The sequence below is a fragment of the Chelmon rostratus genome, chromosome 22 (assembly GCF_017976325.1).
Source record: "Chelmon rostratus isolate fCheRos1 chromosome 22, fCheRos1.pri, whole genome shotgun sequence".
In the NCBI taxonomy this organism is placed as follows: Eukaryota; Metazoa; Chordata; class Actinopteri; order Chaetodontiformes; family Chaetodontidae; genus Chelmon; species Chelmon rostratus.
The window spans coordinates 9,755,944-9,774,669 of NC_055679.1; the positions used below are offsets into that span (position 1 = coordinate 9,755,944).

Here is an 18,726-nt window from a genome sequence, read left to right on the forward strand (position 1 = left end):
CAATGAAATACATGCAACACAGCACCATATAGCCACCACATATCTGTTAGGAAATCTTTGCGGCAGCTTCTTACACGAGTGCTATCATCTGGGTTTAAGTGCTGGTGCAGTGAAATTGATCATAATGCAGCGAGCGTGTGTTTTACTAGTGAATCTGAGAGAGGCTGTGGGTGTATGAGATCATCCATGTGTATAAACTGAGGTAAGGGAAGGTCCCGCATTGGTTGGTTGACACAAAACAGCTGCGCCGAGAGAGCGAGACACAAGAAGAGAGAGAGAGGGAGAGAGGAGAAGGAAGTACCTAACTCCCCATTGTTATGTAATCGTAGCATTCTTCAGCTTTAAATTTTTTTCCTTCACTGTATTTTTCACCCCGTTTCTCCCTTTCTTCCTCCCTTCTCTGTCTTCTCAACCTCGCCCCCCAAGATAAATTAGCATGGTGGTTCTGTTTAGCTGAATTCTCCAGTGGGCATAAAGAATGCGACCTCAAAAGAACACGCTCGCACACAAACCTAAACACACTCGCACACAGTTTTGAGCCACGCAGAATCAGCCAGGGTTTTGTTATTTATGACATTCACACTTGCGTTGTGTGTGTCTGTGTACCTGCGTGTGCTGCATCTATGGATTTATGTTTGCGAGGGAATGTGTGTGTTCAGTGTGCTCGTGCCGTCTTACCAAGACACCAGGTGTCCACCATTGATAGAACTCTACAAAATCAGAAGAAAAGCTTCGCATGAAAACAATCCCTCAAGCCAGCATTATAATAAGAGTCTTACTTTTCATGCAGTAAGCCGAGGCAGTATAATACTTCACTGCTGCAGTCGACAGCAAAAATATAGATATAATATAAATATATATATAAATAACCATAAAAGCAAAAACTTTGCAAGCAGGTGCTGAAGTTTGGCCTGGGGCAAGCTAATTATGAACCAGAAGGCTGTTGGTTTGAACCCTTGCACAAACAGAACAGGTATGAGGTATATTTCATTCAGATCAGGTTTACATCAGTGGTGCACACGGGTACATGCCCGTCATCAAGTCACTTGGTCATAAATGTTTGACAGTCTCTAGTTATAGCCTCATTTCTAAGGTATTTTAATTGAAAGTGGATATTGCACAGTCAGAGAGTAACCCGGTAACAGGATCGTGCAGGTCATTAATGCATATAATCAGAGCGAGAACTGGGGTTTGTGTGCTTTTAAGGTTTTGGGAGTCTGTGCAGATAGTTGAAACCAAAAGAGACGGCGGTAAGACAGTCCACTTCAGAGAGAGCAAAGCAGCCGCATCAGGAGGAAGACATCAAGTAACGGCATGGTCAAGAGATAGAGAACAGACGTTTTTGTTCTTTGTGGCCAGTGTTTTCCAGAGTGGTTTACACTGACTTTGGTAACGGAAACTGAACGCCTGCCTTCCATGATCCTGTTCCACATTTATATTCATAGCGCCTTGCAAAGAGCAGGTAAGAGGCATATTCATCAAGGCTCCCAACAGGTCATGAAAATTGAGGAATGAATTTGATTTAGATTCCAGACAGGACCCATCAAGTAATCAGATCATTTTTTTTTGTAAAACCAGGGAGTTTTACTAAAGCACTAAAGCATAAAAGCACTTTAAACTTGCTTTGCATCTTTATCGTATCAGATTATGTGTTATTCTTTAACTGAACTTTTACCTCAGAACTTATGTGAGCTGAGAAGCTGAAACACTTTGGGTGTGAATGCACTCCAGCATAGTTAAAGGGTAAAGCTGCGATTTTCTATATTTTAGTTACTAAAAAAAATTCCCATGAAAATCCCAAAACCAATAATGAATTGATCCTGCGACAAGTATTGTCTGTGTAACCAAAGCTTGTATCTTATTCTTCTTATCCCACTATTAAAAACAATGAGCTACGCTGCTGCACTGGGTGATACGTCCCTTCATTATGATAAACATGGTCACTGTGGTTTATTAAGACAATCCCACATACACCATCCTGCTGCTGTGAATAAGCACTCGAGCACCAAATGTGTATTAATCCACAGCTGAAAATGGTCCCCACATAATACACACTTCCTCCTGTATGAGTAAGATTTGGTAAAACCTACAGTGCACAGCTGCTTTAGGAAATATAAATAAATATAAATATGAAAGATTTTAATCAGTAGGAACCAGTGGGATTAGAGCTGTGTGCCACAGAGGCTTTTATCAGACTACCTCTGTTGGGAAAATCAATGTAACTTCCAAGGATAGCTGAACTTGCTTAGCAGTTTTGTAGCTATTGTTGGCTTTAAAGTGCACAAATTAAATACTTTTCCAAACCCAATCAATTTAGAAAACTAATTATAGTTCCTCCATCAGGCAACTCAGCTTATCAGCTCCAGAAAAGCTGCTAAATGGACCTTGTGGTGAGGCTGTTTTGCGAAATTAGCTAATATCTTTTAAAAACTTCAGTGTTAATAGCGCTAAAACACTTCAAACATTCATCATAAAAAGGGCTAAGTGGTGAAATTCTGACCTTACAGTGCCTCAGTGGAGCAAATGGTGTAATTTTTCAAACAGGTGCAGTCATGCCTTCCTTCTAGTTTTAGGACTGTGTGTTTAAACTAATGCTCTTCTCCTAACAAAGCTCCAGTGGGAGGCAGACCTACTTCTTCGTGTTCTCCTCCATGTGATTCATGTGGCCGGATGGTCTCCTCTCGGACCTCTGAAACAAGCAACACCATCATGGGAGGGCTGAAAATATGCTGCCATTGTCTGACACAAACCCATAGGAATGCTGGCAAGGACACACACAAAGACACACACACACACACACACACACACACACACACTCACACACACACACACACACACACACACACACACACACACACACACACACACAGAACACAAGAACTAGCATGTCCAAACAATTACCTTCAATTTAATCAATTTAACTTCCTTTTTGGCAATATAGATTGGTTGTGATTTATGTTAACTGATAAACACGAGAGGCTTTTGTCGGGGCACACACACGTAAATAGATGCACACACACACACACACACACTCACCAGTTTATCCCAGTCGGCTTGTATGTGTGAGGTTCTGTATCTGGGGTTGGGAACAGCATCCAGATATTTTGTCCTCTCAGTGTTCCACTGCAGCTCTGACCAGAAACCCTGGAGATTTCTGGCCTACACACACACACACACACACACACACAAACACACACACACACACACACATATGCACGCACATGCACGCACACAAACAACAACACTACAGTGACACAGCAAGGGCATTGCTGCAAAACGATTGAGGATAATTACGTCTAAATTGTGTGCAAGCAGGCGCAGTTTATATAAAATCACACTGTTTTACATATAAATGTCATTCTAAAGTCTGAATGAAGTCGACTACAGTCTTTCCATTGTGTCGATTTAATCACCAACCTAAACGTAAGGCCAAGTTTTAAGTGGTTCTGGAAATGGAGCAGGAAACAGAGTAGTGAGGAGACTCTATACTATGATAAATACAACAGTCATACATATCGTTCAATGATAACTTAAAAGTAGTTTTAATGCAATAAATCTGTTTTAAAACTTTTTACCTTTCCTTTGAACACAGCTTCAATGTGCAGCTCAGTGGTACACAACACACCAGAGACCTCGAACAGACACACTGGTATCTCCTAGAACACACACAGACAGACCAAAGTGCGTGCGTGTGTGTGTGTGTGTGAACTATTTAAGGCACAAAGAAAGAAATGGAACTGTGTGTCCTCTTTGCATTCATATCCATATATATGGCTGCCTGTTTATTTCTTATGCCTTTATGCATGTGGAAATGTATGTACGTGTGTGTGTGTGTGTGTGTGTGTGTGTTGGTTGGGTACCTTCTTGTCAAATACAGAGGAGTAAGGAAGGACTTTATCCAGGCTGAGAGATTTCTCATAGCTTATTCTGTACAAAGAGGCTGTTTGAGTGTGTGTGTTCGTGTATGTGTGTGTGTGTGAGAGAGAGAAAGAGAAAGAGAGAGAGAGAGAGAGAGAGAGAGAGAGAGAGAGAGAGAGAGAGAGAGCAGTTAAGACTTCTATTTTATACATCACGGTTATCCAGAGTTCTTATCTTAAAATAACTACAGGACAAACAGGGCATTTGAACCAATGACCCGTCCCATATGATATCAGATTTAATATCATGCAGGGGGATATGCATCTGCTGTTCTCCTGTCCTTCTCTATTCTGGTGGCATTGTGGTTTGTTTCCTGCAGTGCTGTCAGCCTGGCACGCCCTGGAAAAGGCCCCCTGACCTTCGTTTTTAAAAAATGCTGAATTTTATAATGAATTTAGTTTGACATAAATGAATAGCTCATACAAGTTGCAGAATACCATGCAGTATATTTTGAATTAGCACTGGTGAGATATTTTTCCAGGGAGACTGTTCTAGAGTTAAGCTACTGTAAAAGAAACCAACAGATGCATTTAGGCAGAGAAGCTTCGTGAAACATTTTGTTGTGTTTTTTTTCTGTTGAATTTTTAGCAACTGGCAGGTTTGTCAGTGTGAAACAGACACGGCTGGACATCTGAAACTGGACATTAACTAGTATTTAGTTTGTTCTTTGGAGGTAACAGCGTAATTCATTATTTTGGTTGAACTGAACATCTTTGAGAAACACACAAGCCTAGCTAAGTAAAAAACAAAAAAACAACTAAAAACAAATCTGTGTGTGCATTATGGTGACATATGGTGGATTTGTGGCAAACCTGTTCTGATACTCTTAATGCGAGAGAAAAGCCGGCAATACTTCTAGTGTTATTCATACTGTGGTTAAATTGTTGACAGTGAGGATGGTTATTTTTGCTGCTGGTTCTACAGAGTAATATCTTGGTTATTGTTAAATTCACATCCGAGGCGTGTGCTCTCCCTGGTACTGAAATGATGTTAATGGCAGACCGTTGTGTGCACTGCTGCCTTGCGCCTCGGCGGTACACTAGCAGTACAGGCCAGTAACACCGGCCTGGGCGCTGTGATCCTGATGTGGGTGTTTTATGAATATTCTGCCTCCTCTGTTCAGCGTTGGCTGTTGCAGTGGCACCAGTCACTGGCAGACAAATCTCTTCCCCTGTCCAGACTCTCTGGGGAGACAGTCCAGAGTCTCCGCAGAGACGCTGGACCGAACGAACAGATTCAGTCACGATCGTACAATATGATGCTGATATGTGAGAAAAATAAGAAACGCACTGATGAGTAGTGACTAAAGAAGAATGTGCTATCAAATGATATGATTAATTAATAATAAGACAATGTTGAGTATGTCACAAGGTGTAACCACGACAGAGCAGAATCAAAAGATATTATGTGATTTTAAAGTGATATTAGAGAATATTACATAATAAAATGTGGTACTTTTAACAAGTATAGTGTTTTCAGCTCAATGTAAGTCACCAAACAGCACTGTTAAAGGACTATTATAATAATGTTATACATAATAATATTATAAAATGATAAACTGTGGACATTTTTTATGATTCAGTGGACATACTTCTGGCAGTTTTTATTATATTTATGAACAATATTACAGATTAAATTATTCAGTGACTGGGGAAGAGGGCCCACAAGCCCCCCTCTGTTAGTAGGCCTGCCCGCCCCTGGTCCTGCCATAATCACAAGTGAGTACAGGCTACTAATGTTTTATTTATAAGGTCAACAAAATTGTTTTCATATACTGTACGGCATCACCTATATTAATAATGACTCTGTATCTTAGAGAAAGTTAAAGTCGTTGTAGCAGCAGAAATAGCATGCAAATGTCTGCAGCAAGGTGCTCCAACATCTAATGCCATCATCTACTCTCCAGGTGATGACTGTTTTCGGAAATATAAAATTAATATTGTGTACCATTCTGGTGTTATTCTCCTCAGACTGACACTGTGGGACTCTCAAATGTGTTGCTGTGTGTCTACTAGGACTTCAGCGTATTTTAACAAACCGCTCTGTGCGAGCCGCAAGTCTCCAAGGTCTCAAAATAACTACGTTCATTCTCTAATCCACACTTTCCAGACTTGCGTTGGCACAAGTCTGCGAGGGGAAATTTAAGAGCCAAACAGACCGGATGAAAGAATTCGCTTTTGTGTAGACAGTAAACAGTCTAGTGACCACAGACAGGAGACATAAAAGGTCGAGAGAGTAGTTCGGACTCTAAAAGGAAGAAGGAGTGATACCCAGGAGACTTGTGTCCCCCGTGCTTCAGCTGCCACTGACCTAGAATAAACTCCTGGATCTGATCAAAGGATTCGAAGGCGTTCACGTTGTCACACAGCCATTCAATTATCTAGAGGCAGGATAGAGAAGCACAGGAGACATGTGTGAAAGTGGCGGGAGAGCAACATGACAGCTGCACAACAAGTTCATCTTTTAACATACTGGAGCTTTCACTCTGTAAAATTAATGTGCTTTAAATTACTGTGTACAGTTTGAAACTTTGGGAAATATTCACTTGCTTTACTGAGAGTTACAGAGAAGAAACCATTCTACCATGTCTGTGCATTAAATATGAAGCCACAGCCAGCAGCTGTGTAGCTTAGCTTAGCATAAAGACTGGAAGCAGGGGGCAACAGCGAGCTTGATTCCGTCCAAAGCAAGTAAAAAAAAGCACCTTTAAAGCTCACTTATTAAGACATTATATCTCATTTCAATCTTGGCAGAGGCTAAAGCGTAAAGACAACAAGTTGCGGTTTTATGAGGGTGAAATATACTTTTCTAGACAAGCACAGCGACTTCCTGGAGTCTCTGCTGGTTGACTGGCAACCCGAGGGTGATAATAACACTGGAATAAACAAACAAGACATAACTTGGTAATTAGAGAGTTTTAGTGGTGCTAGTAGGCAGATTTAGTTACCTTTGGACAGAGCTAGGCTGGCTGCTTCCAAGCTCCCATGCTAAGCTAATCTTTCTTCTAGCTGTAGCTTCATATTGAAACACCCGAACACGAAACTGGTGTTGATCTTCGACAAGAAAGTGAAACAGTATTATAAAGTATTCATGTGCATGTCCCATTATGTGGAAGTATGCATTTAAAAACCTTCTTCATTTTGGCTGTTCAGTGTTCACAAGACATCATTTTTTAGCCATGCTAGCAGCTTGGCTCGAGGGATGGCAAAGTCGGTCAGTCTGTCGATCGGTCGGTAAAGAGGGGTGTTGCCTTTAAAAGCTTTTCATCTAGCGCCACCAGCAGGTTGACATCAGCACGCTAACACACTAAACTAAGATGGTGAATACATATTTGCTGAGCTTCAATATTAGAATTGTCATTGTGAGCATTTTAGCATGCTGATGCTAACCACCAGTATGGCTGTGGACTCTTCAAACAGTGGATATCTTATCTCAATAAAACAGCTCCAGTGACTGATAAGAATTGTTCAGATGGCGTGGCTTCAGTGAATGTTTACATTACAGAAACATGAAAAATTAATGATGTGCTCAAAGATAGTCCCTGCAAAATCTCACAGCCATAGTGCAGCCGAGTGAAAACTCATTTTCTGTTGCCCCGTCCTTTTGCTGTTTGAGGAAATGTCTCTTTGCCAAAGTCAGTTTTAGTCTTGTGTCCAGAAACTGAGATACTGTATAACAACTGTGTGGAGAGGAAGAAGAAGAGGCAAAAGTCGGAGTCGATGAGCTTCATTTGCCCGGTATTCTGAACCGATGTGAACAAAGCAAAAAATGTTAACAAGCAATCACCTTTATTAAAACTGCTACGTTTTGTGCTGCTGACCCCATTAACAAATTCTACAAAGAACACAAAAGTTATGCCTGGTGTCCAATTTCCCACTGCTAGCTGCACTAATGAAGCTGGTGACTCATTTAACCTCTAAAGAAAGAATTTATTACAATCTATCAACGCAGCTGGAACATCTTAATTTAGGTGAACTACTAATAGAGTCTGAGTCACAGTCAGCGCTGTGCCCAAATAAAATATCTGTCCCTTTATTTCTGTCTTTGTCTGACTGCTTGATCTCTGTCCACTTGTCTCCTCTCCTCTCCTGCTTTATGGCAGCATCCCGTCTTTTCTCTCTTTCTGTCTTCTTCCCTCCATCTGCTCACTTCCACCTCGAGGTTCGACGCCTGCCGAATTTACACAGAAGGTCAGAAAAGCTGCCATCTCTAACCTCGTCTATTTAATTTTACTGAGCTGTTCATTCTCTTTAAAGTACATCTCTGCTAGTAAAATCTTATGCTGAAATTAACATGCACATTTTATTAAAAGTGGCTGCATTCTCAGTCAGATTTCCCACTTTTCTGCTTCTTTATCCTTCCCTCACATCTACATTCGGTCTCTCTCCAACAAGAAGATATCACTGATCAAGTGTCTTTGTTTAAACCGTCATAGCAACTAAAGTTTTCAATACCTTTATGTTCTACAAATAAGAGTGTGATGTGTGAAAGTCCTGGTTAAAAGTTTACGTTCCGTGGGCCCAGATTACATGCAATATCTTCATCAGGGGGGAAGAAATAACATTGCATGCTGCATTGACACAAAAACTGACAATTTCTGTCCTCCAACACCTTTCCTGCCTTCATTTGTACCTTCAGTTCCAGGTTTGGGTCGTTTCCCATGTAAACCAGCAGGCAGTGGAGGGCGGCCAGGCGCTGCGGGTCAGTCTTGCTGCAGGGCCACCTTGGATGGAGGTGACATACAACAAATTTACTTTTATACAGCATAAGCATATACAAACAGCGAGACAAAAAGGCAGATGCACAGGCAGACAGCCAACAGTCAGGTACAGTACCATGATGTATGTGCTGTTTAAAAAGTGGATTCAAGTTCAAAATGAATGAATAAATGAATGAATAAAAAAGAACCAAAAAGTGTCTGAGAAAAGAATAAAGCAAGCAAGGGGCCACTGATTCATCTTTATTGAGCAGGGTGGTTGAATCCAAGGTGCCTGCTGGCCAGGATTCAAGTTAAAGCTGCTGTTTATTCCAGAAAAACTCTGCAGGTGCATGCACAAAAATAACTTTTCAAAAAATAACGTTCCACTCGTCTGCTTCCTGCCTACTTATATTCTCCTCTGCTCTCAAGCACCTCCGCTATGCATATAAATACCATCTAAATCACAACCCCAATATACAGAAGTCCTTCATTTCCACAAAAAGTTATGAATCATGCTCACCTAGAAGGAGCGTCTGATCGCAGCATCTGCAGCAGGTAGTCAGGGTTGAGCTCAGCAGCCTGGATCCTCCCGCTGGCCAGGTCCAACAGACTACTGCAAGACTCTTCCTCTGCATGCAAGACTGTCATGTCAGCTGACTGACACTGCAGGTTCAAGTCCACGTCAAGACCTTAAGATTGTTGAGGCAGACAGAGAATAAGAGTTAATATGAGGACCACCTTCCCTCAGTTTGTACAGGTTCCAAGTTTGAAGGTGTCATTTCTAACATTCAGACACCTTTCAATGGTCAATCCAAACAAATCAGGGGCAGCATATCACCCGAGTAACTGCTAACTGCTCACTGTATTCTGCTCACAACCTTCGAGACCCACAGACGCGAGCTTGACGGGGAGGGAATACAGTGCAGAGGTGAGACACGTCAGGCAGGGACAGCAGAGGAATAAAGTAAAGTGGGAGAGGAAGGTTGCTCAGCAGCAGTGGGGATTTTCATGAGTGGTTTATTGGTTTATTTCAACCAAACCAGACTTGGTGATTGTTGGGACAGTGGAGAGAGTTTTGTTTTGTTTCTGTTGAGTTTGAGTGAAGTGTTCAACACCCCAGACCAGCAGGATGATATGAGCGGGGGGAGGGAAAAAGCAGCGCTTGCGCCTCCCTTGTTACTACCACTGAGGTGCCCTTTGAGCAGGGCCCTTAACCGTGACCGCTCTGTGTGTGTGTGTGTGTGTGTGTGTGTGTGTGTGTGTGTGTGTGTGACGAATATGATCAGGGCGTTCCTGCAAAAGAGTGGCTTCCTCTCGGTGAAACTTCCCTAAATAAATAAAGGCTAAAGAAAGGCCTTTTAGCTCATCTTAGAGCGGTAAAAGAAAGAAAGTCAGAAGGTCTACAGTTCTATTTTTTGTTATATGATAATACGTGTACAGACACTTCCTTTCTTGACATTTTGTGAGTTAATTTTGTTTATTTAACAAACTAAAACAGATACAGGAACTTGGGAAACATAGTAAACTCACGGCATATATCTCCCATCTGAAACTATGGGGGGGAGGTGGCTACACTATCAGACTGGGAGCTTGCACTGCAGCTGAGAAACAAGGTGAACCAACTGCTCCAAAGCCACCACTCAGCTTGAACATGGTTTGTACAAAAACCTTGTCTTACCCGAGAGAAAGAGGGAGTGACAGAGCACCTCCTGCTGCCTGGTGTTGATACAATGGAGGAAATAACCCTGCAGATACACCAGGATGTAGTAACCTACATAGAGAAATAACACAGCATCACAGTCAGGGTATATGTTAGCATGCTGTACACACACCAGACATTTATTGTCCAGCACAACGATACACACTCTCATTTGTATTTTTATGTGTCTGTGTTTCTGGTTTGAATGCAAAAGTAGGGGATGCATGTTTGGCAGTCAGCCTCAGACACTTTGTTGAAGCTGCAGTGTTGATTGTGTGTGTATGACGGTATTAGGTGTCCGTGTGTGCAGTGACCTATAGGGATGAAGAGCGGATGGAGCTGCGAGGCTTTCTGCGGCGACGGGTCGCTGCCCAGAGGTACTCTGAACGTCTTGCTGCAGTCTGCAGAAAGAGAGCAAATCCAAATCACCATTTGCAGAGGAAAAGAGACAGAAATAGGACTGGTGTTATACATTCTTTGAATGCACAACAGTGGGTAGCATACACACCTTTGTGAACTAGAACCACGGTGTAGATCAGTTCCTGTTTGTCTTTAAGTGGCTGGCTGTAGCACACACACATGCTTCCTAAAAACCACCACAGGACGGAGCAGTAATCCAAGACAATATTCATGATAATCAACAACAAATAAATCGGTTGATATGTTAGGAAAGGAAATATACTCACATACGGTATGTAAACATTTTAAAGATATATTAATCAGTGAGGGGACAGTAATGGGGGGAATGATTGAGATTTTGTATTTGATTCAGAGATTAAAGATTCATGAATAAGATCAACAATTCAGTGAACGAATCAAACAGTAATTCTAAAAATGACTCATCCCTTGTTAGAGGTTAGAAGGATTTCACCAGTTCTAATGTCGTAATTCCAAAACACAATACACCACTTCTGAAATCATTGTATCATTACTGAGATGATGAATTACAAAATGCCTTCAGCCTTGCTCAAAAACATTGATTTTTGTGTTTTATTGCGTGTATGGTAAAACATTTTGTTGAATCATCATGTGCTACAGATTATGACTCTGAGCTGTGCGTGGGACTTACGTTCTTGTTTTCATGAAACAGAAATGCAAAGCACACAAACACATCGCATTAGTCACGTAACTGGGAAGTCAGTTTATTTATATCTGTTGAGTGTGAGAGATTATATGCGTGCAGGCAGGATTCATGTGCCTGGGTGTGTTACCTATTCTGTTTGTGAACACTTCCATCCTAACAAGCTCCTTCTCCGGTCTCTCCAGGTGATAATGGTCGAAACCCAGATTTACAAACCTGTTGCACACACACACATACACACACACACGCATACACCAAAGTCTGAGTTAGTTATGAAGGTGAAGTGCAAACTAATGAGTTGCACAGCATATGTATTCACTTTAGTTTTTCTGATTGCCGGTACATGTCAATAATTCAAAGGAATGCAGAATACGTGATGAAGTACTAAAAAAACACACATTTCTATATTTATTCTGTACTAGTAGTTGTTGCCTTACTTGACAGTGTGGAAGGAATTAGCAGGCAACTCTAATGGGAGTTCCAGCTGTGGGCGAGTCATATAAAGTGGGACAATTATACGTTATGATCAGGTCACACTGTTATTATAACAAAACACTGGTCATTTATGAAATCATAAGACACAGAGATGACTTACCACAGTTTCACAGTTGTGGCTGAAGTAAAACTGAACACATCGCATCAGGAACTTATCCTGTGAAAGACGTTGTTTGTTGTTTAGTGTTCCCACTCTGAAGACAATTTGTTTTTGTGCCATCTACGGGCAGTGTGACATGAAAGCAATTCACTGCGGCGTCCTCGCAAGCAAAGCTGTACGTGCCTGTGTGTGCGCTCCATTATGAGCAAGATAGTAGAGTCTCTGGGTGAGTCCGTCCCACTGGACCCAGCAGAATTCCTCCACTATTCTCTCCGCTGTTTTGGACAAGCGCTCGGCATTCGCCATCACCTGGTTCACACAAACACATTCATATTCATATTGTAGACACACTGAATTGTTAATGGAAAGCTCCCCAGGAGGACACGAGAGGCAGTATGTTTCATGGACTGAAAATGAGGTTGAAACCATATATTCTTTACACCGGGTTATGTAAATACATTCCAAACTTTTTGCTTTTTATTATCATTATTATTAGATATGTGCAAGTAATTTATACCCCAGCACAGAACCCGCCAGGCAGAAAAATCTTCCATACAATTTGTAGTCTGAGGCCTCTCCACAGACACCTCTCTCAAAAAGAGAGAGAGCTGGCTGAAGTGAGCAATGTGGTGAATGTAGAGTCCAACTCACCACTCTATAACCCTCCTGTCTTGTCAGCAGAACATGGTAGAGGTCCACATCTGAAACACACAAGCATAACTATGCACAATGACAACTATTTCCAATGGAATGCTTTTTTTTCCCTCTACAAACGCAAAAATGCAGATTTTTTCTCTTTAAATGTGCTGATCTGTTTCGTGACAGATCAAAGAAATACAGCCCGCGCAGACGGACACGCATTACAGGCGCACGCACTCACATCCGTCCTCAGTCAGCAGCAGCAGGTGGCTCTCCAGCACTGATCTCCTGTCAGCTTCTGAGTTAAGGAACTAGGAACAGCCACAGAGAACATGAGTCAGCACGTGAGCGAGTGGTTTATTACAGTCACCAGATGGAGGAGCTCCATTTGCTGATTTTCATATTTTAGCGCTGGCCTCGAACATTCTTGGCATATGTTTAAATTTGTGGTTTGGCAATATGGAGTGCAACCAACAGCAAGGCGTACAACGGTTATAGCAACTGTGGCTTAATAACCATTACATTCATAACATTCCTCTGCTGATAAAAGGACATAACAGAGAAAGAGAGACAGATAAAAAAAGAGACTACAGCAACTGCAGCACAGTGCACTTTCAGCAAGTTTGTAAAATAAATAGTCCATGGCGCTCGTACACTGTAAACCCCACTGCTCCATAACTGCAACATCAGCTCACAGCTGCAGTAAAACCCTCATGAATGAGGCCAAGACAACACACACAGACTCTACCTGCACTTTGACCCTGCAGTCCACCGCCTTGAGGACTTTAGTGTTACTGATGGGATGGATCTCAATCAGGAGAGTCAGACACTTGGATACTGCACAGTCAGAATGTGGGAAGAAATTAACTGACGAATGTGACCAGAGAGGTTAAAGATGCAATATGCTGAACACTACATGGTCTGTCAATAGAACAGAGAAAGAGTGTTGGGTGTTACTTGGTTTGATGCACTCCACTCCTCTGGTGTTTTGTGCCAAGCTGACAGCTGAGAGGGAGGGAAAAGAAAAGGCAGGTGTCATGTGACTTCATTTACATACATTTTCCACAGAGACTACACTGAATCAGCCTTTCTTTAACTATGATTTGGCACTGCTACAGTCAATAATCCGCATCCAAACTGTGCCTGTAGCCTCGCTCTCATGGGTTGCAGAACAGCAACGTTACAGGGATGAATTTGGTGGCTCAGATCAAGATGAAATACTCTCTTAATTGCCTGATTTGGGGTCAGGAACACTGTATTGCTAACAATGTCTGCTTCTGGCAATTCATTATCAATACATTACAGAGGCTCACCTAACAGCGTCTCCTCCTTGTTGAGGGAGCAGCTGCTGACACACACCTGCTTGTCAAATGTGTACAGGAGCTGTTGGAGAGAACACACAGCCACGTGGGAACAGGCGGGCACAAACACAAAAGCTAAATCTGCAGCCCCGAAGGGAAGGAGACGTTGGACACAGACAATACCTTGTTCTGTTTGGTGTTGGGGTCATATTTTCCAATTCTGGTGGTCCCTGTTGCTCCCTATGAGAATAGAATGGAATCCTCTTGTTAGGTCATGTGTCATTCAATCAGTCAAACTACAAAGATGGATAATCCTAATCCAGTTCCCATCAGCGTCTTCCACCACATTGATGCATGTGGAACGTCATGCTTGACCTCTCCATTACCCTATCTGACCTTGCTGATTATCCTGACTGGACCTGCTTCACTTCAAACCGGTAATTCACCGCTTACTTTTTTTGGTTCAGAAGATTTTAAAATAAAAGGAAGTCGACTCTGAAACCCAAGGCACAGCCAGGCATGCGTAAAACTGTGAACCCTGCACTAAAAAAGAGATTATTTTGTCTTTGCAGGCTGCACGCTGTCTTTAACCTCCTAAGCCCACAGACTCTGTGGCGGATCTATCATTAAAAATTTATGTTGTGCAGAGAGGCACGCTTCAACACACAGAACTTTATTTTAAATTCTAGCGAGGATCCCATGGTTTCCAAAAATACCAAATATGTCAAGCGGAATTATAAAGAAATCTGCATAAAGGGATATAGAGCTTTTCATCTGATGGCGCCCATCTGATGATGAATGGCGGAGACAAAACAAATGGCATCTGGGATTTGAATATTTCACTCACTGTAACCTCAGTGAATGACTGGGAAGAGCAGAGACGGAATAGTTGGCATTTAAGTGTGCATACAATGTCACATCACACATATCCCATGAGCTACTTAGACAAATGTAAAGAGAAAAGTGGGAGCAGTGTGTTTATTAGAGAATAACAAGTTCAACCAGATGTTACACTAAATATATCCAAGTGAAATTAATAAAAATGATGGTGGTGAAATGACAACCATAGTGATTACTACATGAGTTTTAAGTGCTACTTTCATATAAATGTAAGTTAAACAGTATACTTCATGGCTTAAGTTCAACAAAATAACACGACGTGGCATTGACAGTGTAAGAAAGTGAGACCAGTGCAGGCTGCAACACAGCTGCGCTGGAAACAGCACTGAATTAATAAGGATTAGAATAATTACACTCACTTCACGAGAATGCTCAGCACAGGAAGCTCTTAATATGCAGCGCCGTCACCGTGGACTTACCTTCCAAGAGAAAAGGATGCCCCCATCTCTCTCAATGTTCAGGATATGAGTGTCCACTGCTCCGGAGTACTCTGCAGACACAGCATTATCATTATGAGCCCATACATCTCAAGTGTTATGCTAAATGAGAATAGAGTGAGTTTCCAGTGTATATTCAGTCGTTATTACATGTGCCCAGATGTGTGGGTGAATTATATGACAGAAATCTGTATTAGATAGCATACACTATTAATGTTGTGATGTATAATGAGATGCTGCTGCATTACCTGCATAAGCACCATTGACGTGCATGACTCTCAACACATTTTTATGATTTGTCTGTGTACTCAGCAGGAAGTTTATGGTGAAAGTGTTTTTACTTATTGTAAATTTACACTAAATGTTTCATTGCTTGATAACTGAGAGTCTCGCTGTAGTGTTTGGATCCTGCAAACATAAGCAAATTAAACATTCAGTGGTACTAAGATTGCATACACCTGAAATAAAATAACACACATTCCAGTTGATTTATGTTAGATTTTCTCTTATTAAATATAGGATGTTATCATGGAACAGACATTTTAGGCTTTTAATCTCATAAACTGTATTTTCTATAGTATTTTCCTGTATCTTATCTTTTAAATTGTGTTCCATCTTCAAGACGATTTAAGGCATACTGACTTATTTAAATGAAAATTTTACTTTAATTGCTGCCTTTACATGGTGTATAGAAAGGAAATGTTAACAGTAAAGAGCGCCATCTACTGGTCGTGGCGTATTAGCCTGGAACTACTTGGGGACTGTGATTTTTCTTTTTTGGAAGCTAAAGCTAAAACACTCCTAGCTAAATGTTCTCAGAGGAACTGAGTATGTAAGGAGTAGTAGTAGTAATGACACAATCTATAACACAGGTTAGTTCACTCCAGTTTCTGTAATAAACGTGAACGGTTGAACTTAAACCTGAAACTTTTAGCTAGCACTGTTAGCTAACTACCAGCAAAAAGCTATGACGACCGTAAGAAACGGCGAAAAAGCCGCCGGCCGTTGACACCTGAACGCCTCACCGTTCACCCTGCAGACCGACGCCTCCTTCCTGAGGATATCAGCCTCCACATCTCTGTGCAGGTCAAACTTTGGCTTTAATGTCAGCATGTGTACACTTCAGTCTTCTCTCTTCTTGGCTCTCGGCTCAAAGTCGAGGTTTTTTAAGTACTCCGGAGTGTTTCGTTTCCCCGTGAGGAGGCAGCACCTGGCCGCTGGTGGCATCATGTGACCGAAAGTCTACATGTCAGCTTTGGGCACTTGCAAATAACCCAGACACATGAACTGTCTACTTCTTCTTCTCCTTCTTGCCTTCACACAAGTCGTTGACATGCGGAAATGTTATGTTTTCTCACTGTTGGCTCCTCCCTCCTCATGGAGTAGAAGACCGGGAGCTTCGCTGCCATAGGCCGAGGAAGGCATCAGTCCCGCGGGGTTGGAATCTCTCACCGCCTCGCCGGATGACCGAGCCCGTCCATCGGGCACTTCACACGGGTGTCTTATCTGTGACAGCCGGCCCTCTCTTTTTCATACAGTGGGTCCTAAAGTGGGGACAAACTGCTGAGGATTCGCTACTATTTAAATCATTGTAAATTCAATCTATTTAGATTTTGTGCTGTTTTTTTGTGGGGGAGGAAGGAATTTAAAGCTGGAAAACTGATGGGCATTGTTTGTCACTCAGCACTTTTTAAAACTTCTCATGCAATACAGCCAAATGATTAATTGAGAATCGTTGGTAGATTAACCAGTGATGAAAATCGTCATTATCTCCAGCCTTATGGTCTTGTTAGAGGATCAAAAGTTCAGTTGCAACATTAAAATGTGCAATTTGCATTTCTCAGCCATGTGGCAAACGCAGTAGACCCAGTTTGAGCTTGTTTCCTTGATGCAAGTCCCCTGCTTCAGTGAGACTTGCACACAGTCACACTCTGTGCAGTTGCTGTCAGTCTCCGTCTCCCATTTACACGCATGCCGGTTGGGTTGATGGCAAACAAATAGAAGGAGGAAATAAAGCATGGAAAGCACTCTTTGTCAAGGAGAATAGTCTCTTTCACTTTATTTAGGGGAATATCAGGTAGAGGCAGTGTTTAAAGTGAGAAATGTGCTGGTGTTGTGTTAAAGCTGCGGAAAATACATCCAAACACTGGGACAGAGCCCAGAGCCCAGAAATCTGATTCAGTGCCAGAATATTAGAAAAAAGCATTTTGGGCAAGCTGAGGCCACACATATCGGTTGGCGCTAGTCTTGGCCGTCCTCCTAGAGTTTTTATCAAGCCAGTTAAGATCTATCATGATTTTTTCAATCAAGGTAATGTTGGTTGTTTTGATGTGAGATTCCTTTATCGAGTTTGTCTCCCTTTGTGTATTAACCGTTTTAATGTGCTATAAAACATTGCTCTGCTTGTCAAGATAAGCGGCTCGGACACACACGCTGAAACCACAGCATGTTTTTGTGGCCACTGAATCTGATGCTGTTGAATGTTCTTGCATCAGTTTCCTTCCAGACATAGCTCATTAAAAATTGTGCATGTCATGACACTTGTATTCCCTCCAAGAGGGAAATGGTAATGAAGGTTTCTTCCTCTCTGCTCATTTTTTATAGCAGTTATACGACATGCCTCTGTTTCCTTTACCATTTTGATCCAGACACTCTTTTGCAGCTGTTGAGCTACATTCTGTGATAAAACACACATATTTGCAGCATACTCACATTTCTACAGCATCCCAAATGCAGCAGTTGGACAGGAAGGATGTTAGAAAGAAGAAATGCTTATCACTGATTTAAGAGCCGCCTGGGATCTTTCTGTGTGGAGTTTGCATGTTCTCCCTGTGCAGCGTGGGTTCTCACCGGGTTCTCCGGCTTCCTCCCACAGTCCAAAAACATGCTGAGGTTAATTGATAACTCTAAATTGTCCATAGGTGTGAATGAGCGGTGTGTGTGGTTGTTTGTCTGTATGTGTAGCCCTGTGGTAGGCTGGCGACCTGCCCAGGGTGTCCCCTGCCTTCGCCTGAGAGACGGCTGGGATAGGCTCCAGCCCCCCCGTGACCCTGCAAAGGATTCAGCGGTGTATAGATAATGGATGGATGGATGGATGATTTAAGAGCATAAAAATGGAGGCGTGGACTTATGGAATAGACCATTGTGTGGGTTGACAGTACACCTAAATATTTCTTTATAATAATGAAAGAATGTAGGCTGATTTTTAATGGCACACCTGTATAAAGCCTTTTGGCAGATGGACCATTTTACTGACTATAGTAGACTTGCAGACAGGAATAGATGTCTTTCTGTCACCTCATCTCAATGTATTAATTGTATGTATGCATACATGTTATAATAACGGCTTTGTTAACGGTTAATATCACAAGACACTAAAATCTAGTCTCAGACATGATTTTCATGGACTGGCAGCCTCAGCAATTCCCAGACGACTAAGGGGCCACAGTAGAGAAAC

General features: G+C 42.0%; 1 protein-coding gene across 2 annotated transcripts in view; it reads right to left on the reverse strand.

The window, feature by feature from the left end:
- Positions 1-16,593, reverse strand: part of LOC121625519 (gamma-secretase activating protein) — a 35,904-nt gene extending 19,311 nt beyond the window's left edge. Inside the window, exons 1-24 of one of the 2 annotated variants that reach the window (XM_041963628.1) lie at positions 16,295-16,593; positions 15,252-15,322; positions 14,116-14,172; positions 13,945-14,014; positions 13,589-13,636; positions 13,380-13,468; positions 12,873-12,942; positions 12,644-12,693; positions 12,176-12,301; positions 11,993-12,049; positions 11,835-11,881; positions 11,528-11,613; positions 11,386-11,388; positions 10,825-10,902; positions 10,631-10,717; positions 10,296-10,388; positions 9,138-9,306; positions 8,551-8,641; positions 6,229-6,298; positions 3,861-3,940; positions 3,576-3,656; positions 3,037-3,159; positions 2,634-2,689; positions 679-710 (exon numbers count right to left, since the gene is read on the reverse strand). In XM_041963628.1, coding sequence (XP_041819562.1) covers positions 679-710; positions 2,634-2,689; positions 3,037-3,159; positions 3,576-3,656; positions 3,861-3,940; positions 6,229-6,298; positions 8,551-8,641; positions 9,138-9,306; positions 10,296-10,388; positions 10,631-10,717; positions 10,825-10,902; positions 11,386-11,388; positions 11,528-11,613; positions 11,835-11,881; positions 11,993-12,049; positions 12,176-12,301; positions 12,644-12,693; positions 12,873-12,942; positions 13,380-13,468; positions 13,589-13,636; positions 13,945-14,014; positions 14,116-14,172; positions 15,252-15,322; positions 16,295-16,382 — 1,822 coding nt within the window. In that variant the 5' untranslated portion in view covers positions 16,383-16,593. The remainder of the gene's footprint in view (positions 1-678; positions 711-2,633; positions 2,690-3,036; positions 3,160-3,575; positions 3,657-3,860; positions 3,941-6,228; positions 6,299-8,550; positions 8,642-9,137; positions 9,307-10,295; positions 10,389-10,630; positions 10,718-10,824; positions 10,903-11,385; positions 11,389-11,527; positions 11,614-11,834; positions 11,882-11,992; positions 12,050-12,175; positions 12,302-12,643; positions 12,694-12,872; positions 12,943-13,379; positions 13,469-13,588; positions 13,637-13,944; positions 14,015-14,115; positions 14,173-15,251; positions 15,323-16,294) is intronic. The other variant, XM_041963629.1, reaches the window with a different exon arrangement.
- Between the last annotated feature and the right edge of the window lie 2,133 nt (positions 16,594-18,726).